This window comes from Bos mutus, chromosome 2 (assembly GCF_027580195.1).
Source record: "Bos mutus isolate GX-2022 chromosome 2, NWIPB_WYAK_1.1, whole genome shotgun sequence".
NCBI lineage: Eukaryota > Metazoa > Chordata > Mammalia > Artiodactyla > Bovidae > Bos > Bos mutus.
Genome location: NC_091618.1, coordinates 59,020,300 through 59,044,445, shown reverse-complemented (window position 1 = coordinate 59,044,445; position 24,146 = coordinate 59,020,300). Strand labels below are relative to the sequence as shown.

The following is a 24,146-nucleotide window of genomic DNA, read 5'->3' as shown; positions in this document are numbered from 1 at the left end:
CCCATCTCATAAATCTAAGGAAATATTTCCCTTTATATTCTGTAGTTGCAAAGTATGTAAGATTAACCTTCTAACCACATCTTTGAGCCATATCAGTTGACTCTGGGAAATGTGGCTTTGGACTGAAATGGGAACACTTAGGTCCAAGATGGTCCTGGACAAGGCTGTTCTCTATTGGAGGAGGCTTCTATGCTAACCTTCCATGTATATTTTAGGAGATGCAAATCTAGGAAATATCTAGGGTGAAATTAAGGCCATTTGTCCATGACCAGTGACTGGCCTAGAACCACCATCTATTGACCCATTTTATGTTTCTGATCTGGATATAAACAAGTAATAATCACAAATTAGCTAGTACTTACATACTGCAGCATTTATTCCTTATGCCAAGGTATGAAGGAAGAAGTAATATTGCATTTAACACATGAGAACTCTGACAGTCATATTGGTTTAGTGACTTACACTTTTTGACCCTAATTTCATCCTATTACCACAAGAATGTGGTAATAGGATTCAAATATGTAAGGTTTTTTATTGTTTTGTTTGTGTGTTTCTCTTTTTTATTATTGAGATGTAATTTACATACCCAAAATGTATGCTTCTAAAATGGGCAATTCAGTTTTTTTTTACTATATTTACAAAGTTACACAACTATTAGCACTCCATAATATGTTAATAAAATGGAATAGACAAAATTTCTCAGCTACACTAAATGCAAAGAAAAGAACTATAAGAAAATTGGATTTTCTTTTTGGTAGTTGTTTTTGAACGATAAGATTGGTTTTTATTTTTCTAGATTTCTGAGTATATTTTCAAATAGAATTCCGAATATATTATCTAATGTTTTAAATAAACATTCCTATATAATTCAGTTTTAATGATTGCAGTATATTTCATCTGGTGGAATTGCTTCTGTGTATTTAACCCATTCTATCACTGGAGCATTTTAGTGAAGTGATAGTAGGACTCTGGTACCAGACCTGCCTGTGTTCAGATTCTGTCTCATCTACAGTCTACACTGTGTGATGCTGGTTGTGTAATTCAACCTCATGATTCCATGGTTTTTTCACCTGTAGTATGTGAAAAATTTAGAAATTCTTTGTGAAAATCTGTCATGGAAATTTAACAAACACTTCACAAAGCAACTGAGATCATGCCTGGCACATAAAGTGTCAGTAAATTGCCCGTATCATTATTTGGGAATAATCATCCCAAATAATGTATCATCATTATTTTAGATTAGCCCAAATTTTGTACACAAATAATGCTGTAGAACTTCCCTGGTGGCTCAGATGGTAAAGTGTCTGCCTGCAATGCAAGAAACCTGGGTTCAATCCCTGGGTCAGGAAAATCCCCTGGAGAAGGAAATGGCAACCCACTCCAGTACTCTTGCCTGGAAAATCCCATGGATGGAGGAGCCTGGTAGGCTACAGTCCATGGGGTCACAAAGGGTTGGACACGACTGAGCGACTTCACTTTCACAATGCTATGATAAGCATATGTATTGATTATTCCCTTATTAATGGAATTTCAATGAAAAATAGTATACATATATTTAGTAATTTGCTGCTGCTGCTAAGTCGCTTCAGTTGTGTCCAACTCTGTGCGACCCCATAGACGGCAACCCACCAGGCTCCCCAGTCCCTGGGATTCTCCAGGCAAGAACACTGGAGTGGGTTGCCATTTCCTTCTCCAATGCATGAAAGTGAAAAGTGAAAGTGAAGTCACTCAGTCGTGTCGGACTCCTAGTGACCCCATGGACTGCAGCCCACCAGGCTCCTCCATCCATGGGATTTGCCAGGCAAGAGTACTGGAGATTTAGTAATTTAGCAATTGTCAAAAACTTATTGAAAAAATGATACAATATATACCTTCCTGCCAACTTCTATTTTTTTTTTTTTTACTTTTTATTGCAGAAAAATTAAATTATGTACTGCAATAGAGAGAAAGGTTTCAGAACTTCCAGGCATCTCTTACTTAGCTTCAACTGTTATTAACTCATGATCATTTTTATTTCATCTATAGGCTATCATCCCTCCTCCTCTTTTATTATAGTGAAGCAAATTCCAGGTATCACATAAATTCTTCTGTAAATATTGTAATATGTATTATTAAAAGATAAGAACTCATAAAAACATGTATCCACAAGACTGGTATTAATAAGAAAATTTTAATGATTTTTGAATAGTGTGAACTATCCACTCAGCATTCAAATTCTCATTTCTTTCATTTATTTTCAGTTTGTTTGAAGTTTTTCTAAATCAAGTATAGCCTGATTCTATAGAACTGCTAGCCTATTCATTAAGGCCTAATCTTTATACTTTAATTCTAAATCTATTTATATTATTAAGACCATTTGTTTATTGAATTCCTACTATGTGCTGTTCCTTTACATCCTTTCTCCCAACCCTTCTCCTCACCATGAGATTGAATTCATTCCTGTTTGTGTTAGTCTGAGGTTGAGAGCGTCACTTGAGAGCAGGAGAAGGTCATAGCACCAGGGTCCAGGCCCAGGTTAATCTGCTCCGAGGCTACCAGGGGAACAAGTCCTTTCCAGCATCACCTTGTCTCCTAGCACCTCCTCTGAATTCCTTACACACTTTCAGACCTAGTCATTACCAAGCTCCTCTTTCAAGTCTTCTCAGGCTACTCCTGACCACAGAAGGATCCACCTCTGGGAGTCACTGTCTTTGTCATTCACACATCATATCCAAGGCCACATTCCATCAGTCTTATTTCTTTTCACATGTGTTCTGTGTGATTAGATTTCTTCTCCAAATCTAATCAGCACAGTTCTTTCCATGATGTAAGTGCTAAAAGGATGTTGCTATATTGGTGATTGTGATCCTAGAGTTTTATGATGGTTATTAATAATCACCTTCAAGTGAAGATTTTTCTGCCATTTAGCCCAATGGTTTCAGATGTTCAGATTAATCAGAGGGCTTAAATACGATCAGAGAACTCAAACTCTTAGATTGTAAAAGTAAAGAAACGAAATAAATCAAATTCATGTGTTTTGCTGAATTTAAATTGAAATTCACAATGTCTAAGTAATAAAAATACTTATAACTAAGGCTCAGTTCAGTTCAGTCACTTGTTCGTGTCCGACTCTTTGTGATCCCATGAATCGCAGCACACCAGGTCTCTCTGTCCATCACCAACTCCCGGAGTTCACTCAGACTCACATCCATCAAGACCGTGATGCCATCCAGCCATCTCATCCTCTGGCGTCCCCTTCTCCTCCTGCCCGCAATCCCTCCCAGCATCAGAGTCTTTTCCAATGAGTCAACTCTTCGCATGAGGTGGCCAAAGTCCTGGTGTTTCAGCTTTAGCATCATTCCTTCCAAAGACATCCCAGGGCTGATCTCCTTCAGAATGGACTGATTGGATCTCCTTGCAGTCCAAGGGACTCTCAAGAGTCTTCTCCAACACCACAGTTCAAAAGCATCAATTCTTCATTGCTCAGGCTTCCTCACAGTCCAACTTTCACATCCATACATGACCACAGGAAAAACCATAACCTTGACTAGACGGACCTTTGTTGGCAAAGTAATGTCTCTGCTTTTGAATATGCTATCTAGGTTGGTCATAACTTTCCTTCCAAGGAGTAAGCGCCTTTTAATTTCATGGCTGCAGTCATCATCTGCAGTGATTTTGGAGCCCAGAAAAATAAAGTCTGACACTGTTTCCACTGTTTCCCCATCTATTTCCCATGAAGTGATGGGACCAGATGCCATGATCTTTGTTTTCTGAATGTTGAGCTTTAAGCCAACTTTTTCACTCTCCTCTTTTACCTTCATCAAGAGGCTTTTTCGTTCCTCTTCACTTTCTGCCATAAGGGTGGTGTCATCTGGATATCTGAGGTTATTGATATTTCTCCCAGCAATCTTGATTCCAGCTTGTGTTTCTTCCAGTCCAGCATTTCTCATGATGTACTCTGCATATAAGTTAAATAAACAGGGTGACAATATACAGCCTTGATGAACTCCTTTTCCTATTTGGAACCAGTCTGTTGTTCCATGTCCAGTTTTAACTGTTGCTTCCTGACCTGCATACAGATTTCTCAAGAGGCAGGTCAGGTCGTCTGGTATTCCCATCTCTTTCAGATAGGACAACTCTAGTTTAAAAAGTGTTTTTCATTATAATTTACTGTCCTAAGTATAAAGAAAAATGTAATATGAATTCCCATTTAATATACTTAGTATTTAATATACAGAATGATTTGAATTTTACTTATATTTGAACACACACACAAACATCCCATAAAGGTCATTACTATTTTAACTAGGAGATAGTAGCTCAAAATGCATGCCACATGTCCTAGAAAAGATTCACTTATGAAAAGAGCTTGAACAAAAAGAAAAAACATGCTTAAATCAAGCTGATGATCAGCTAGAATCCTCCCAGTTACCAGTTTCTGTGTATATCTCTGTAATGAGGAGTACTGATGCTGTTCTAATCTGCATGAGAAATACAAAACACTTCTCTTGAACTTTTAGTGAAAAAGGAACCGGTATTCCCAACCTGCTAAGCAATATACATAAATATGCCACTTTAATTTTCTTTTGACACCATTACAGATTGTTATAGAATTTTCACAAATGTAGAACAAATCTGCAATGGAATTAGGACACAAAAGCCAGACTGATTATGTTCTAGGTGCCACCGATTCAATCAGAGCATTTCATAGGGATAGTCAACCTATCATTCAGGAAAAAGAGAAATTGATCATGTTAATATAGATTCACATGTTTTTCTTTAACCAACAAAAACCTATTGTATATCAGGGAACTATACTCAGTATTTTGTAAAAACCTATAAGGGAAAAGAATTTGAAAAGACTAGATACACATATATGTATAACTGAATCACTGTGCTGTACACCTGAAACTAACACAATATTATAAATCAACTATCCTTCATTCAGATAAGTAAAATGAAATAACTGACCCAGGAGTTGGATACCTGTGCCTTTCCTACTGTTTCCACGGATTTCCTCTCCTCCATTTCTGTTGGTCCTCAGACTTAACGCAATATCATAGAGAATTACTTTTTCTCCCAGTATCCTACTCTCAGTAGTTTTGCGCCCACTCAACATCCTCCTGACCCATGAGAAAAACATAAAAATTGTAAGGATTTCAGTTTTGAAGGGAAGATAATCCCAGCGCAGTTTATTTCTACTGTGCAGGAGGTAGAGACATCTCATCTTCGTTTCTAAAGAAATCAGCCTGGCACATGGTAGTTATTCCGCAAATATATGTGAAACCAGACCTACATTTCACAATGAACATCTGAGCTCTCTCTTCTAGCTGTGCAACCTTGTTCAAGGTGATTAACCCCGGCAAGCCTCCTGTTTCTCCTTTGTAAATAGGAATGATGATTTCTGCCGCTTTAAAATTATCGTGGGAAGCATATTCTATAATTCATGTAATCGTCACACAGTGACCAATGTGTAGGAAATAAAGAGTAAACAAGCAATGATGACTCTCCTGAATGTTTCAATGTGTGCTTTCCTCTCTGATATTTTGCAGAGGTTTCTGCTGTTTTTGAGGCTGGCACTTCAGTGACTTACATGTTTCAAGAACCCTATCCAGTGACCAAGAATGTGAGCCTCTCTTCCTCAGCAATTTACGCGGATGCAGCCCTATCCAAAGAAAACATTGCATTGAGCTTTGTGACAGCCCAGGCACCCAGCCTCTTGCTGTATATCAATTCTTCTTCTCAGGACTTCCTGGCTGTCCTGCTCTGTAAGAATGGTGAGTTCTGATTGCATGATGTCTGTGGAGTGTCATTCTGGACTGGAGAGCCAGTGCATGCCCTCCAGAACTCTGCATAATTTCAGTTTTAATTTGGTCCCACTGGGCAGCTTATTTCCAGATCTCCAGACCAACCTTTGGTTGTGCTTTACCTAATGAGTTGCACTGTACTCAGGACCCATGTCAATTCACTGCTGAAGTCACAAACGCATTGATTTTAATTTACATTAACTATGTAGCAGTCATTCTTTAGTATTTATTCTGTGCTGGAATCCATTAAGAATAAAGGAGATCATCAGCATGTCTGAATTTCAGAAGGACACACGTCACATATATCCTGTCATCTATGCTGCAGGATCCTTTACTGAGGGCTGTTAAAACAATTGGCGTAAATGCAGGCTGTTTTAATAGAAGGTGATTGCCTCGGTCTTAAAGAGAAGCAATATAAGTGAGTCATTACCTTGTGGAGTATGGGGCTGGGTGCTGGGAATCAGGTGTTGGAAAGAATGTGGGAAAAATGAAATATGCAAAGATTAGAATAATAAAGGGATGAGAATCCAATTCATGCAAGGAATGTTGATGGACATCAACATTGAACATTTTGATGTCTGTTAACAGAAGTCAGGTTTCCTCCTCATATGACTTAATTCCACCTTGCAGTGATGACAATCATTTATGTAGTCATGGCAAAGGACACTTTGAGATCAAAATCCTAGAGAATGGTTAGAACAGTCCAAGAGGGCAGAGGTGGAGAGCATATATTGTGTTCTCAAGGAACTCTTTCTTATGATTGAGAATGTCTTCTTCTCTTGTAACCTGCCATATAGTGAGATGAGTTTGGGCTTTTGGACCATCCACCACAGGGATGGACTCTGGGGGTGGGGAGGGTGGCATACAGGAAGCCAGGGATACCCTGTGCCCTCTCTAGACCTTAGATGAAAACTCTAGAAATTTCTCTTCCTCTATTTTCCTTGGATTTATTCTTCTATGTATCATCTTGCTTTCCAGCTTTTTATGACACAGAAAATTAAGAATAATATTTAGACCATGGGTTGAATCAGCCCTGATTTACAATAGTAGTAACAATGGCTAACTCTAAAGGACTCGTTCATTCTAAAAGCAACATGAAAGGGAAGAAAAACGAGAGAAATAGGGATAATGAATGGTCAACCAAGTCTCTTAAGAGACTCTACAAGAGAAAAGGAAAACATTATGTGTTATTAGACCTCTTATTTATTAGCAGGTTTTATATGATTAGGACCATTATAGAAACATGTCAGTTTTTAAATCTTGCCACTATAATATATTTGTAAGGTCAATAAGGCTGGCTGAGGACACGGAGACATGGATTAACTGATTAACCATGAGTTAGGCCAGCCAGCTAACTCATGACAGCTGGGACCAGATGCCTGGTCTCTGGATAATCAGTAATCTTTCCTCTAAACTAGATCAGTCTCCTCTGATGTGATTGAATTATAGTCAGACTGTTACAGAGATGAAAGATTTCCTCCAAAGCATCTTTTGGCTATGGTTCTATGGGCACATTAGTATCTGCTTGGATACAGTTGCTTATGGATACAGATAATGCATATCAAAAATAAATATATCAGATTACATATCTATTACTCTGTATACCCTATTATTTATATATACATATATTAAACTGTACACCTGGGCACTATTCTAATTAATTAATATAATTAATGTAAAGATCACTTAGGCCCAATAATCCTGTGTGATTCATGGTATTAATATAATCAGTATCTTAGGGTTGTAGAATCTAATGCATATAGTTGTTATTCTTTGTTGTTTAGTCACTAAGTCAAATCCAACTCTTTTGTGACCCCAAAGACTAGCTCACCAGACTCCTGTCTGAGGATTTACCACTGAGCCACCAGGGAAGCCCAAGGCATGTAGACAGACATTCAATAACTTGCTTAAAATGTCACAGTAAGAAGAGCTGGGTTTCAGTCTTTCCTCCTAAAGTCTAGTAGGTAGTCTGAAGCCTAAGGGATAAATTAAAAATGTTTTATATATATATATATATAAAATTGCTTGAAAAGCAGCACATTTTAAATAAACTTAGTTGGGAAGACATTCTTTTTTATAATTGAATTGTAGGTGGTTTACAATGTTGTGTTAGTTTCAGGTGTCCAACATCATGATTCAGATATATATTAAACACTTTTCTGTAATTAGTTTGTTAGTCACTTATTCATGTCCGACTCTTTGAGACCCCATGGACTGTAGCCCATCAGGCTCCTCTATCCATAGAAATCTCCAGGCAAAAATACTGGAGTGGGTGGCCATTCCCTTCTCCAGAGGATCTTCCCGACTCAGAGATTGAATCTGGGTTTCCTTCATTTCACGTAGATTCTTACTCTCTGAGCCACCAGGGAAGCCCAATTATATATACATACCTATTAATTTTCAGATTCTTTCCCCTTATAGGTTATTATAAAATATTGAGTATAATTCCCTGTGCTATACATTATCTATTATATTCAGATTCTTTTACCTTATTGGTTATTACAAAATATTGAATATAGTTCCTTGTGCTATAGAGTAGGTCCTTGTTGGTTGGAAGACATTCATGAATTCTTTCTTAACCTCTATTTTCTTATACTCTAAAGCCTCACTTCACTGAAAGCTCTACCTACCTTAAAGGCATTTCCATGCTGGCAACCCTGGCTAAATGCTGGAAGCAAGGAGATACGTATGCTGTGTTTGTTGGCTTAAGCTTTAATCTCAGGGCTGGTATAAAAGTCTTACAGGTTACTCTAATATATAGGAAATGGATTTCCAAGCTGTGGTTAGAAATAGCGTGTTCTTTCTCCTCTCACTCAGTTTCAGAGAATTAGTATTCCCCACCTCCACCTCATCCCACCCCAAGGTTCTAGGAAACTCTTGGTGAAGTAGGTAGCGCTGGAAGACTCAGTGATTCAAGATGCTGGACATTTCCTGCTATCTCTTTTTCCTACAGAGAAACAACTAAGATGGGTGCTCATTCATTCATTCTTTTTTTTCTAACTGAGGCATAACTGCTTTACAATGTTGTACAACAAAATGAATGGAATGCATGCATACATATATCCCCTTCCTATGGGCCCTCCCTCTCATCCCCACAATTCCAACCCTCTAAGTCATCAGAGACAACCAAGCTGAGCTCCCTGTGCTATACAGCAGGTTTCCACTAGTCATATCTTAATGCTACTCTTTCAATTCATCCCACCCTCCCTTCCACCCCTATGTCCACTATCCATTCTCTACATCTGAGTCTCTATTCCTGCCCTACAAATAGGTTCATCTGTACCATTTTTCTACATTAAACATACATGTATTAATACATGATATTTGTTTTATTTTCCTGATATTTCACTCTGTATGACAGACTCTAGGTCCATTCACATCTCTACAAATTACCCAGTTCCATTCATTTTTACGTCTGAGTAATATTGTTTTGTTTATACATATCACATCTTCTTTATTCATTCATTTCTTGATGGACATTTAGGTTGCTTCCATGCCCTGGCTATTGTAAATAGTGTTACTCTGAATATAAGAGTGTATATGTCTTTTTGAATTATGGTTTAATCTAGGTATATGTCCAGAAGTGGGATTGCTGTGTCTCTGGGTCATTACTAGTCCCCCTGCAGAGGATCAGGACCTAGGGAGACTGACCAAAATAAGCAGGATACAGTATACAGTGCTGTCTCAAAACAAGAAAGAAGAGAGACTCAAACACAACCTTCAACTTTTTCAAAGACAATCTAGATAAAGGGACTTCAGTTGCCCATATTTCTCAAGCAATCTAGCTGTAAGTTAGATTTTGCCTAACTTTAAGAATGAATTTACTAGAAATTCAGAGATTATAACTGTAGAGTAATATACCTGGTAAAGAATCCACCTGCCAATGCAGGAGATGCAAGTTAGATCCCTGGGTCAGGAAGATCCCCTGAAAATGGAAATGACAATCCACTTCAGTATTCTTGCCTGGAAAATCCCATGTACAGAGGAACCTGGCAGGTTACAGTTCATGGGGTCACAAAAGAGTCAGACATGACTTAGCAAATAAACAACAACAAAATACGTTGTGTGACAGTGAGTTTGTCCTTGGAGGTCTTCAAAAAATAATTACATGATTTGTTAGAGAAACTATAATAAGAACTCTAGCAGTGGATGGCAGAAAAAATAACCTCTTAATTTCTTGGCAAGTTTTAGATTTTGTGATTCTCTTTTCGGCTTCTATGTAGTCTTACATTTATATTTCTTTTTACTAGAGCTTCATTCATAGACTTGGAAATGCTTCTATAAGGAGTTAAGAATTGGTATTCTATAAATTGGGCTTCCCAGGTGGTGCTAGTGGTAATGAACCCACCTGCCAATGCAGGAGACTTAAGATACTTGGGTTTGATCCCTGAGTAGGGAAGATCCCTTGCAGAAGAAAATGGTAATCCACTCCAGTGTTCCTGCCTGGAGAATCCCATGGACAGAGGTTCTTGGTGGGCTACTGTCCATAGGGTTGTGAAGAGTCAGAGACAACTGGAGTAACTTAGCACACACATATTCTTTAAGTTAATAGCATTCTTTAATATTTTTCTTTAATTTTATGTTGGGGTTGCAAAAGAGTCAGACGTGACTTAGTGACTAAATAATAACAAATAGTTGATTTACAATGTTGTGCTAGTTTCAGTATTCAGCAAAGTAATTTAGTTAGGCATAGTCATATATTTATTCTTTTCAGATTCCCTTCCATTATAGATTATTACAAGACATCAAATATAGTTCCCTATGCTGTATAGTAGATCCTTGTTGTGTATCTATTTTATACACAGTATGAAATAGTAGTAGTATAAAACACACAGTACTGTGCATCTTTTAGTCCTAAACTCCTAATATATTCCACCCCCCCCCCGCCATTTCCACTTTTGTAACCATAAGTTTGTTTTCTGAGTCTGTTTCCAGTTTGTAAATAAGTACATTTGTATTATTCTTTTAGGTTCCACTTATAAGTTATATCATACGGTATAGTATCTGTCTTTTGGTCTAACTTACTTCACTTAGTCACAGAGAACAATACCTGTCTCCTTCATAAAGCTGTTATTAAGAAAGATGAATTACTGTGTAGATATGTGCTGCTGATATTAGAAAAGACTATATAGTATTTGTATACAATTATTATTACTGCAGCTTTGTAAATAGTAAGCCCACTAGCCAAGATTTTATTATTACCTTCATTTCTTCCACAGCAACATCAATAAAAAGAGATTTATTCTGGGAAAACAAGGGTTCCTACAATGTGTTCCCAGTATGTTCATAGTATTAGGTCACTAATCTCATTGCCAGTGAAAGATACGGAGAACACTGAATTGTAGCAAATTAGAAATATTTCTAATACAACTTTGATACATTTCACTGGAAAATATGCCTCCAAAAATATTAATGGAAGTGAAGAATTCTTACAGATTAAAAAAAAAAAGAAGAAAGAGTAGGGCAGCAAAGATAGTAAACTTTGGAATAGCAATTAGGAAAACAAAGATAGTTAATTTGAGAGAGTCTCTGACAGGAATTTAAAAACTTTTTTGTTGGTGTATAGTTAATTTACAATGTTGTGTAGTTTCAGGTGTACGGCAATGGAAAGGATTTTATAATAGGATTGATTCACACCTTCTGAGGTGGAGGGAAATGTTTTCTGTTAGGACAGCTTTCTTAACCTTTCTTTGATTTAAGACACCCTTGGGAATCTAGTGGCAATTATGAGGAGAGGGTCACTCCTAAAATGAGTCTTTCTTTGTTCCCAAGAGGAAGAAAATGCCCACGGCCAATGTCATACAAAATGGCTTCAATTTTGGCACTCTGGGTTAAGAAGCCAGGGCCTGGAGACGAGTAGATGAGCTGTATAAATACTGAACAAATTCCTGGCTTGCAAATGTATTTAATAAGGGCATCCAGGCCAGAGGAGACAGAGCAATGGAATTCAAAGCCATGCTTGTAAGTTTCTCCCTGGCAGGGTTTAACCTGGCAGCTTTAGAATTCTCCTTTGTCCTTTATCATTGTTCTTGAATTTTCTCCAATTAGAGACATTCAGGTTAAGCTGTTGCTGTCTTTTCAAATGAAAACAACTTCTTCCTAAAGGAAGAAAATGATTTTAATTTCTGAAATGACAGAACAGAGGCAGAATGGGAGACATTTTGGGGTCAGAGAGTCCTTAGGAAAGAGAAAGCAACTGTGCTTCCAGAACCTGGGGTTTGGGACCACAGGCAATGGCAATTGGAGGAAAGGGAGCAGTTGAAGCAGGAAAAGAGTTTAGAGAAGATGAGAATGTTCTGAAGAGACATTTAACTTTCACAGCATTTTATTGAGTGATGGCTCTGCCTGCTTTCAGTACCAGGAAGTTCTCCTTCAAACTTGTCATTTAACAAATATTCACAGAGCACCTTCCTTGTGGCAGGCACTATTTCATGTATAGGAGAGACAGAGATATACAAGATCCTGTCCTGCCCTTAACCAGCCTAGTTTAGTGACAAAGAAAAAAGCAAACAAAGGCAATGATGTGTCATGTGTCATGGCTAGCATAGAGGCCTGTTTCAGGTAGAGTGAGCAAGTCTTCCTGGGAGGTAGGGTCGAAAAACCCTTCATGGAAGTAGTGACTCTTAAATTGGTCCCTGAAAGATGTCAGTGTTCTTTATGCGATATTATACTTGTTAATTGGAGAAGGCAATGGCACCCCACTCCAGTACTTTTGCCTGGAAAATCCCATGGATGGAGGAGCCTGGTAGGCTGCAGTCCATGGGGTCGCTAGAGTTGGACACGACTGAGCGACTTCACTTTCACTCTTCACTTTCATGCATTGGAGAAGGAAATGGCAACCCACTCCAGTGTTCTTGCCTGGAGAATCCCAGGGACGGGGGAGCCTGGTGGGCTGCCGTCTATGGGGTCTCACAGAGTTGGACACGACTGAAGCCACTTAGCAGCAGCAGCAGCAGCATACTTGTTAATAAAATAAGTTGTTTTGATTGTTCCTCATTTTCTCCTTTTTATTCCCAGTACTTATGAAATATTTTTTTAACCAATCAATTCCCATTTCTACCCTTTTATCATCTGTTCTTCTTGACTCTTTGATGGCGGGTTTAAAAAAAATAAATTTAAAATGTGTGATCATTTTAAGACCATCAATCTGGGGTGAAATCACTTCTGTACAAAATCCAAACAGGACTCCAGGTCACCTTCCCTCTGGCTCCTCAGCTGCCCTCCAGCACCAAATGGTATATCTATCTGACTTTCCTTCGGCAGTTTCTTTTCATTTTTTTTTTCTTTCTTTTTTTTTTTTTACCATATGTCAATATATTCATAAGATGCACTGTCTGCATTTGTGATTGAACACAGCTTGGAGGGAATAATGATGAACCCAGACACTTCACCTTTGGAACAGACTGACTCAAGGGAGATAGGGATGAAAAGGAATCCCGAGAGGGAGTATCTTCAAAGTACAATCCTCAACAGCTGTAGCCAGGGCTACTATGGCTACTTTCTCAAGGGAGACTTTCAAAGTTTCATGCTACCTCCATCACCCTGTCTCTGGCACTGGCATATGCTCGAGATTCCTCAGAGTCACAAGAATTCTGATAAACAGCTTGAGAAAAGCGTGCATCTGAAGGCATGTCTCCTTGGCCTTACTAAACCCCGATTGCTTTTATCTCTGGGCTTATATCAAGCAGCGCTTTGCTGCTTGGAATTTAAAATTCCCAAGTCCTTTTATATCACCCAGACTCTGTTTGGGTTGGCCCATTTGCTACATTTCTGAGCTTTCCAGTCATTTCTTGCTTGGAGATATCAGGTCCTGCTGGACCTCTATCTTCCACATCACAATAATATGACTGTGACCTTGAGAAGTCACTTCCTCTAGAGGAAGGAGAGTGATACAGGCAGGAGCAAATGGTGTCTCCAGTATTATTATTCAGTTAGTCCACCATGCCATGGGGTGAACCTGAGAGGAGAAATGGAGATGTGACAAAACTGAATTTTGGTCATGATTCTTAGGTCTTTAGTCTTTGTTGTAGGGGCTTAATGTTTTTGTGGTGTGCTCAGAAGTCCTTGAGGATTATTAATACTCTGGACTAAATCATGTCCCCATAAAAGGCATGTTAAAGATCTGACTCTACTTTGTCTGTATTTAGAATAATGAGATAATGAGGTTAAATGAGGCTATAAGGGGGAACCCTGATCTGATAGGGTTAGTGCCAAACCAGACCTTTCTTCTCTCTCACCCTCTTTCTCTCCTCTTTCTCTTTCTCTCCGTCCCTATCTCTTTCTGTCTTTCTATCACTGCCATGTGGAATCACAGTGAGAAGGTGGTTGTCTGGGAACCACGAATAGACTTCTTATCAGAAACTGAATTGACCGGCTCCTTGGTTTTGCTGGCCTCTTGGACTGTGAGAAAATAAAGTTTTGTTGTTTGGGTCATTCAGTCTACAATATTTTGTTATAGAAGCTCAATCAGTCTAAGGTAAAGATCAAATGAGATGATGCAAGAGGATGGGCTGCATAGACTGTAAAGCACAAAACACTGTGTATTTTCTTACTCATGATTACAAAATAATATGAATTATCTGCATGCTTGGGGGAGCATGCATGTGAACTGTAGGCTTCAAGATAACTTGGATGCAATTTGAATACAAAGAGGACATAAACATTGTTCATTTGCTAGAGTCAGAGTAGCTGATGAATCGGGCATTCCCTTGAGGAAGGAAAAAGATGGGTGCCCACCCTTGATACCAGGTGCAGATGGCAGCTTTTGATGTACAAAAACATGATATCAGGAAAAAAAAAAACAAAAACTTTAAGAACAACTTTCTCAAATGCCCTCTGAATGAGACCTTGGGAAACTTGTCTGATGTTTCTAAAAGAAAGAGGAAAAAAAAACAAAACAAAACAAAATAAAACAAAAGAGCAAGGTATATGCATAGGATGGATGAAGAGAGTTCTTCATCCTGAAAGACCAGTCCCAGCAGGACACAGCTGTAGAGACACAGTTAAGTACCTAGGAAATGCCCTCCCTCACCTCAAACCCCTTGGACTGTGGAGTAGACTGAAAAGCCTGTGCAGTGCTTAAGAAATCAAAATAGAGGGAATGGCAGCTACTGACTCTGTGTGCCAAGCCCTTGAGAAGAGAAGTAATCAAAGACTAACATGGAAATAAGATGAACAAAAATAAGAAAATACAATTCAATCTACAAACATCTATTGAATACCTACTGGCAGCTGGGGCTGCCATAGCAAAATGTTGCAAACTGGATGTCTCCATCTACAGAAATGCATTTTCTCACAGTTCTGGAGACTGAACATCTGAGATTAGTGTGCCAGCAGGGTTAACGTCTGGTGGGGAGTCATCTGTTTGGTTGCAAACACCACTTTCTTGCTGTAGGATCACATGGCCTTTTCTCAGTAAAAGAGAGCAGAGAGGAGTGGAGGGGCTCTACACTGTCTCCTCTAGAGAAGGCATTTTTTTTCCTATTAGACCAGTGCTCAACCCTTGTAATTTCATTTAACCATAATTATTTCCTTACAGGGTCCATCTCCAAATATAGCCACACTGAGGATTAGGGCTTCAACATATGAATTTGAGGGGAATACAGACTTTCAGTCCCTAATGACTATCATGAACTGGACAAACTGTCCTTGATGCTAAAAACTGAAAAAAAAAATATTAATATGATATAGCTGGCTTCTGGGTGATTCTTGAGGTTAGTTTCCATACACAATTGATTTTCATAATGTTAACACCTAACAGAGTACCTAGCACATAGTTGGCCTCAGTATTCTTGGATGGAATTATGTATTTTGAATCTAGTAGGAGAAAGAGGGATGTACTTAGTAAGTGCTGGGTGATAATCAAAGACTACCATAGGCTTTATAGGTTTACAGACATCACTTTGCCAACAATGGTCTGTATAGTCAAAGCTATGGTTTTTCAGTAGTCATGTATAGATATGAGAGTTGGACCATAGGCTGAGTGCAAAAGAATTGATGCTTTTGAATTGTTGTGTTGGAGAAGACTCTCGAGAGTCCCTTGTACAGCATGGAGATCAAACTAGTCAATCCTAAGGACAATCAACCCTGAATATTCATTGGAAGGACTAATGCTGAAGCTGAAGCTCTAGTACTTTGGCCACCTGATGCCAAGAGCCAGCTCACTGGAAAAGACCCTGATGCTGGGAAAAGGTGAAGGCAAGAGAAGTAAGGCAACAGAGGATGAAATGATTGGATGGCATCACCAACTCAATGGACATGAGTTTGAGCAAACTCTGGGAGATGGTGAAAGACAAGGAAGCCTGGTGTGCTGCAGTCCATGGGGTTGCAAAGAGTTGAACGTGATTTGGGCAGGTCCTCCCAGGATATCCAGAAAACACCTTAGTGATTATGGGCATGAATATAAATATAAATTCTATTAATGTCTTTTAAAATGTTTTTCCTGAGATCCTACTCTGTTCCCTGTAATACACCTGTGAGTGGCAGCTTGTTTGGGCAGCTGGGCTCTGTGGAGCTGGCTTACTTTGATTATCTTTTTTTGGAGGCTTCTTTTGTCTTCTCACTTTCGTACTTTCCAAGTTTAAACCACTCTTCAGAAGTGTTCCAGGAACTGAGTAACTGTTTATTTCATCAAGGCTGGTTGCTTACAACTGTCATGAGTGTGTTTAGTGTGAGAATCGAGAGAAATATTATCTGCTTTTAGGCTTCATTGCTGGTAAGGAGAGGAAAGGCCTGCACTGAGTGCCTTGGTTTCTTCATATGTAAATTTGGGATAATTGCAGTGGTCAAGGGTCTCACAGCAGTGTTCTTGAGGATTAATGATATCCTGTTTGTAAAAGGTCTGAAGGAAATCAGATGAAAAATACGGGATACAGACAAAGAAGGGTTATTACTAAACAGACCAAAGAGCTGGCTGGTGACTGAGCCCCCTTGATTCTCTTTTTTTAAAGCCTAATGGAGAGGGTTGAGAAACTCTAATTAGAGGCTTACAGATTAAGAAAGTAGTTGAAGTCAGTGCAAAGAAAGCTTTTCTCAGATAAAAGACATGTTTTTATTCTCCTTTGACCACTTGACCTGTAAATACTTTTATCTCGAGATGTGGAACAAATTCAGCAGAAGGCCCAAGCCCAGGGCTCATTCAGTTTTCCGTGCAGTTAATTACCTTTTGTGCAGCTAGTCTTGGATTATCATTATTGCTCCTAATTTAAAGTTATTGAAAATGTGTTCCCACTTTAATAAGTAGCTTGACCTCTTGATGCCTAGAAATGAGAGCTCTGGAAACTGGATCCTCTGTCTAGCACTGAAGTGGGGGGAATGGTGAACAAGTTCTAAACCTCAGAGTCTAGTTTAAATTCCCACCACAATCATCAAGAAACCTCCCTCAACCTCTCGACTAGAATACAGTTAATAGCAGCCAATTTTATAAAGCACTTAATGTGTGCAGAGCTGCAAGTTTAGCACTCTACATACATTTATTCATTTAATTCTCATCCGACAGCTATGGAGTCGGTGTCATTTTTCCATTTATACATGAGGATACTTAGGCACAGAAAGTTTAAATGACTTGTTCAACAATACACAGCTGAACTAGTGGGGCTGAAAATCGAACACTGCTAGGCTAACCTTTTATTTTATAAACTGTTTCGCTCTATGCTCTGACCTCTCCTCGAATTGTGTACACCACTGTCAAGAACCTGTTAGTTTCTCTTTGGTATTTGCTTTAGCTTTCATTTAATGTGTGTGCACTGTTGCGAATGCCATATTCACTCTACAGCACCTTGCTTGCTGCTAAGTCTGCTAAGTCGCTTCAGTCGTGTCCAACTCTGTGACCCCATAGACGGCAGCCCGCCAGGCTCCCCCATCCCTGGGATTCTCCAGGCAAGAACACTGGAGTGGGTTGCCATTTCCTTCTCCAATGCATGAGAGTAAAAAGTGAAAATGAAGTCGCTCAGTCATGACTGACTCTTCGCGATCCCATGGACTGCAGCCCACCAGGCTCCTCTGTCCATGGGACTTTCCAAGCAAGAGTACTGGAGTGGGGTGCCATTGCCTTCTCTGCTGGCTTATGGGACTCTATTTAAAAGGAAGGCCTAGAAATTATATTATTAAGTGAAATAAGTCAGACATAGAAAGACAACTATCATATGATATTGTTTATATCTGGAATCTAAAAAAAATGATACAAATGAACTTATTTACAAAACAGAAATAGACACACAGACATAGAAAACAAACTTATGTATACCAGAGGATACGGGTGGAGATTAATTAGAACTTTTAACATATACTCAGAATGCATATAATATAGATAAACAACAAGGACCTAGCACAGGGGATTATATTCTATGTCTTGTAATAGCCTATAATAGAAAAGAATCTGAAAAATAGCATATATATATGTGTGTATGTAAAACTTAATCTCTTTGCTATACACATGAACTAACACAGTAGTGTAAATTGATTATACTTTAATGTAAAAATGGTAATATAAAACAGATGGGCCAGATAGAAATGATGGGGCAAAGTGAGAGGAGTGCAAAAACCCCACTGGAATATTTGGGAATGCACTGCCAACAAAAGACATTGCCAGGTATCTCTCATATTTGGCACACTGCACTGTGGCGCCCACTGAAACACGCAGGGCTATCAAGTGGGGAAAAAATAGCATTCCTTACTGATGCCACTTTCTATGATTGAAGTTGCAGGCACTAGCTGAAGACCCAGCACTGACACTAGCCAGCTAAGCTTGGCATTCACTCCCAATTGAAATTTCAAAGTGAAATAGTGCATGGGGGAGTGCTCCCTCCTGAGAGCAAGTGAATTTACAATTATTATTAATAATAGGGAATAGGGCTCAGCAAAACTTTTCTGAAAAAACTTTTCAGAAAAATCCCATGTAACAAGGGCATGCTCTTATTTGAATGTGAAGTATAAAGGCACAAATTTATTGTTACTCGCTTCTTAAACTGCTCCACTGTGACATAAAGAAATTTAAAATTTTTGAAATGTAGGAACTCAAAAAGACAAAAAGGACAAATGAGAGAGCTTAGGGTAGGATGGAAATTGGCAACAGATGGAGGTTAACACTGCTTCCTTTCAGGTCTCTTTGAAGGCTAACACTAACAGGAAGGCGTCCTGGGGAGGTTCGGACCCAGGTTAGTTTGTGCTCCAGAGGCTGCACTGAGACATGAAGTTGGGACAAATGGTGTTAAATTTGTACAGGGAGATGTTGACTTTTGGCCCACTTTTCTGTGTTCTGCCAAGGAAGCAAGTTCCTTTCCCCTCCATCTCATGAGATTAGACATTTATTGTGTAACTTATAGGAATTGAACCAATAGGGATCAAAGCTATGGGGGGCGAGGTTGAGAGAGATGCAGGGATAAACGTAGAAATAAAGTGGCATTCTGTACACTGGGAGCTGAATTACTAGCTTTATTTTTGCCCTCTTTCAAGAGCTTATGGTGAGGATTTTCTTTTACCGTGCAAAAGATGGGAAGTTTTTTCCATAGAAGAACCCAGATCAGATCAGATCAGATCAGTCGCTCAGTCATGTCCGACTCTTTGTGACCCCATGAATCGCAGCACACCAGGCCTCCCTGTCCATCACCAACTCCCGGAGTTCACTGAGACTCACGTGCATCAAATCAGTGATGCCATCCAGCCATCTCAAACCCAACTTCTCCATAAAAATAACTGCATGCTTGGACAGTTGGGGCAAATTCTGGACAAAAATTTTAAAAATAGATCAAGGAAAAAAACTGCCATTTTGAGGAACCTGGACCAATAGCAGGGGACTGGGAACAAAAGCAGGGTACTGTACAAGGTCTGCTGTAGATGGCACCACTAAAGGGGTGGGCAAACCACCGAAACCACTTTTCCAGCCTGACCCCTGAACACACTCCTCACCCTGTATAAGGAGTCAACTCACCCACTGTCAACAAGGGAACTTGTTGTTCTCTTTTCCCACGGCTACAGTAGGGGCCCCAATAAAGCCTTTCCTGAAAAAAAAAGCAATTTTTTGTACCTCCCTCCATTACAAGCATATCACCCCCCCCCAAAAAAAAATGTCCAATATGATTTGCAAGAAAGAGAAAATAGTTGGGGAAGGGCCATTAGCAAAGATGTAATTGAAAATACTTTATAGGATAAAAGAAATCTCACATGAGTGTTCACTACCCTACAAAGTACAATTAACAGTAGAAGACATACAAAGGCAAAATCCCAAATTTGCTAAAAATGAGATCAAAACTCAGACTTGCATATGACTTCTTAACAGAAACACTGGAAGTTCAAAGATAATGGAAATGCATATTCATAATTCTAAGGGAAAATGAGTTTCAAGTGAGGACTCTATCTTTCATCCAAAGATCTAAATAAATATGTATTCATACATAAAAGGGCAGAGTTATCTCACATTGTACTTTAAAACTGTTTTGGCATCTTTATTAAAACACTCTTGGTATGCATTTGTTAGTTATCTACTGCTACATAACAATCATTCTTGAATTTAGTCTGTTGGCTTCCCCCTGAGAGAACAGTAAGGAAGGGAAGGAGGGGAGAGAGAAAGATTGGGTAGGTACACAAAATAAGTGTACTTCATATTGAAATCAACATCTCTTACAGCAGTATCAACTAAAACTTGGCACTTTCCATTTGCCTCTACAAGGATTAAATCATGAGCCCTACACTTAGTGACCTTCAACAACTCCTAAGGGGAGTTCAGTGTGGAGATAAGATGTGAGGCACTCTGTGCTTTGGGAAAAGCTGGCAGAATGACCCTTCAAATAGTTGGACATTTTCAGAATATTTTATGATCCAAATTTCTTGCATCTTCTGGTATCTAGAAAAGTACTAAAATCATTAAGAGTGACATCTGCTCCATGTTACTAGCAATGAGCCTGTGACAAAATATGTGCTTTACTGCACATACCCCACTTCAATAAAATCTTATATAATACTGACCTTCTACCCCACCTCTTCAGAGCAGTTTCTCAGAGCTGATAAGCTGTCTCCCAGGCTATAATCTTCATTTTGCCCTAAGTAACACTTAACTCATGACTCTCATGTGGTACATTTTTTTCCCCCAATTGACAGTCTAAACTCAGCAAGGACAGATAGAACCCTATGATGTGGGAGGAGGTTGCATATGGATACTAGGAGGCAGGGATCACTGAGGCCATTGTAGAGCCTACCATAATGTGCTCTACCCAAAGAAAGCAGTATTTAAAAAAGACAGATGTGGGAACTAGGAAACAATCATCTGGTATAGTGCAGGAAAGTCATTTCAGATAACAGCATGCAGGAGTCCTAGTAAGCAACAGTGTAGCCAGTGGTCTCAACTGGATAGGAGTTTTTGCCCACTCCTTCCCCTCTAGGAAGCTTTTGCATTATTAGGAGGCATTTTTAGTTGTCAAGATGAGAAGTGAGTGTTACTGTATACAGTGGACAGAAGCTAGGGATGCTGCTAAAAATCTTAAAGACTCAGGGCAGTAAACTGCCCCCACACACAAACAGAATAATCTAGTCAAAAATATCAATAGGCTTGAGGTTGAGAAAACTTGGCCTTGAATGAAACATATCAACATAAGGCTTTAATATGAGAACTCTTATAGAAAACACACAAGTGATACATGCCAGCAAAGGGTGATATTTACATCAGATACAACAATACAGACTTTGAAAAGCAACCTATCTAAAATGTGTAGTAGTACACCTCTATGGCCTTCCCAGGTGGCACAGTGGTAAAGAATCTGCCTGCAAATGTGGGAGACGCAAGAGACGTGGGTTCAATCCCTGAATCAGGAAGACACCCTGGAGTAGGAAATGGAACCCCACTCCAGATTCTTGCCTGGAAAATTCCATTGACAGAGGACCCTGGTGGGCTTTTGTCCATGGTGTTGCAAAGAGTTGGATACAACTCAGCACAAAAGAAAAGAAAAATAAAATATATATATATATAGATAGATAGATACAGATATAGATAGATAGATATAGGTATAGATATAAGGGTACAAGAAAGAGAATTACTCATTGTCCAATGTGGGAAAGCATAATATAATGTCTAAAATCTATAAGTCAAGAACTAGCAGTATATTTAATAAAATAAATTTGAAGGAAAATAAGAAGAAAACTCACAGAACTAAAAGTAACTGCATATGAGGAGGACTTAGAAATAGGAAGGAGTAGGGCAGGGTTTGGTTCCTCACCTCTTTCTATACTATTTGAGTTTTAAAATGTATGATTTTTAAAAACAATCATCAAATGCATGTTTGAACATAAAACAAATACATTATTTGAAGATAAAGAAAGAAATGTACTGTATTGTTAATTAGAACAATCTGTTTCTTTTCCCCACCAATAAATGCCTATAACTAGGTGAAGAGTATTGGTTGAAGGCACTTTAGATAATTATTGCACAGCTGCACACATACCCTATTTTCATGTTCTCAGTTAGTGAATTGAGTCCTCCAAGGAATAAATGGAAGAATAAATGAATGAGCTTATTTGATAGAAATCATTTAATATAACAAATGATTCTACTTCCTTAACAGTTAAGCACACTTTATTTCGATAGTCTGTGCTAGAACCACTAAGAAGCAGCTTCATTGCTATAACTGTTTCAGGTCTTCAAGTCCATGAGCTTGCCAAAGTAATGCTTGATATTTCTCCTCAGTTTTCCTCATGGATACCTTATCCCCAGGCTGGCATTTATTTAATTCTTTTCAACTTTTAAATTTTATTTTACTGAAATACAATGTTGTGCTAGTTTCTGTTGTGCAGATTTCAGTTATAATATATTTTATTATTTTCATATTCTTTTCTGGTATGGTTTTATCATAGGATATTAACTTCCCTGTGCTATACAGTAGGACCTTTGTTGTTTATCCATTCTCTATATACTAGTTTGCAACTACTAATCCCAAACTCCCAATCCATTCCTTCCCACCTTCCCTCTTCCTTGGCAACCACAAGTCTGTTCTGTGTCTATGAGTCTGTTTCTGTTTTGTAGTAAGTTCATTTGTATCATAATTTAGATTCCACATATAAGTGATGCATGTATGCTGTTGCTTCAGTCGTGTCCAATTCTTTGCAACCCCATGGACCATAGCCTCTTAGACTCCTCTGTCCCTGGGATTATCCAGTCAAGAATACTGGAGTGGGTTGCTGTATCCTCTTCCAGGGGATCTTCCTGACCCAGGGATCAAATTTGTATCTTTAGCATCTCCTGCACTGGCAGGTAGATTCTTTATCACTGAGCCACCTGAGAAGCCCCTGGCTTGCATTACCTAGTATGATAATCTCTATGTCCAACCATGTTGCTGCAAATGGCATTGTTTATTTCTTTTTATGACTAATATTCCATCGTATATATGTTCCACAACTTCTTTATCCATTCATCTGTCAGTGGGCATTTAAATGGCTTCCGTGTCTTGGGTAACCTGAATAGTGCTGCTATGAATATTGGGGTACATGTATCTTTTTGAATTAAAGTGTTGTCCAAGAATACACGAAGGAGAGAAATTGCTGGATTATGTGGCAACTCTTTTTTTAGTTTTTAAAGGAACCTCCATCAATTCAGTTCAGTTCAGTTCAGTAACTCAGTCGTATCTGACTCTGATGAGCCTCAGCACACCAAGCCTCCCTGTCCATCACCAACACCCGGAGTTTACTCAAACTCATGCCCATTGAGCCGGTGATGCCATCTAACCATCTCATCCTGTGTCATCCCCTTCTCCTACTGCCTTCAATCTTTCCCAGCATCAGGGTCTTTTCATATGAGTTAGCTCTTCGCATCAGGTGGCCAATGTATTGGAGTTTCAGGTTCAATATCAGTCCTTCCAGTGAAAACAGAGGACTTATCTTTAGGATGGACTGGTTGGATTTCCGTGCAGTCCAAGGGATGTTCAAGAGTCATCTACAACACCACAGTTCAAAAGCATCAATTCTTCTGTGCTCAGCTTTCCTTATAGTCCAACTCTCACATCCATACATGACTACTGGAAAAACCATAGCCTTGACTAGACAGATCTTTGTTGACAAGTAATGTCTCTGCTTTGTAATTTGCTGTCTAGGTTGGTCATAACTTTCCTTCCAAGGAGTAAGCGTCTTTTAATTTCATAGCTACAATCAACATCTGCAGTGATTTTGGAGCCCCCAAAAATAAAGTCAGCCACTATTCACACTGTTTCCCCATCTATTTGCCATGACATGATGGGTTGCCATGATCTTTGTTTTCTGAATGTTGAGCTTTAAGCCAACTTTTTCACTCTCCTCTTTCACTTTCATCAAAAGGCTCTTTAGTTCTTCTTTGCTTTCGGCCATAAGGGTGGTGTCATCTTCATATCTGAGGTTATTGATATT

The 24,146-nt window shown here is 38.9% G+C and overlaps 1 protein-coding gene across 1 annotated transcript in view; it reads left to right on the top strand.

The window, feature by feature from the left end:
- Nucleotides 1–24,146, top strand: part of CNTNAP5 (contactin associated protein family member 5) — a 1,036,258-nt gene that overhangs the window by 890,720 nt on the left and 121,392 nt on the right. The window contains exon 19 of the mRNA XM_070389061.1: nt 5,532–5,756. Coding sequence (XP_070245162.1) covers nt 5,532–5,756 — 225 coding nt within the window. The remainder of the gene's footprint in view (nt 1–5,531; nt 5,757–24,146) is intronic.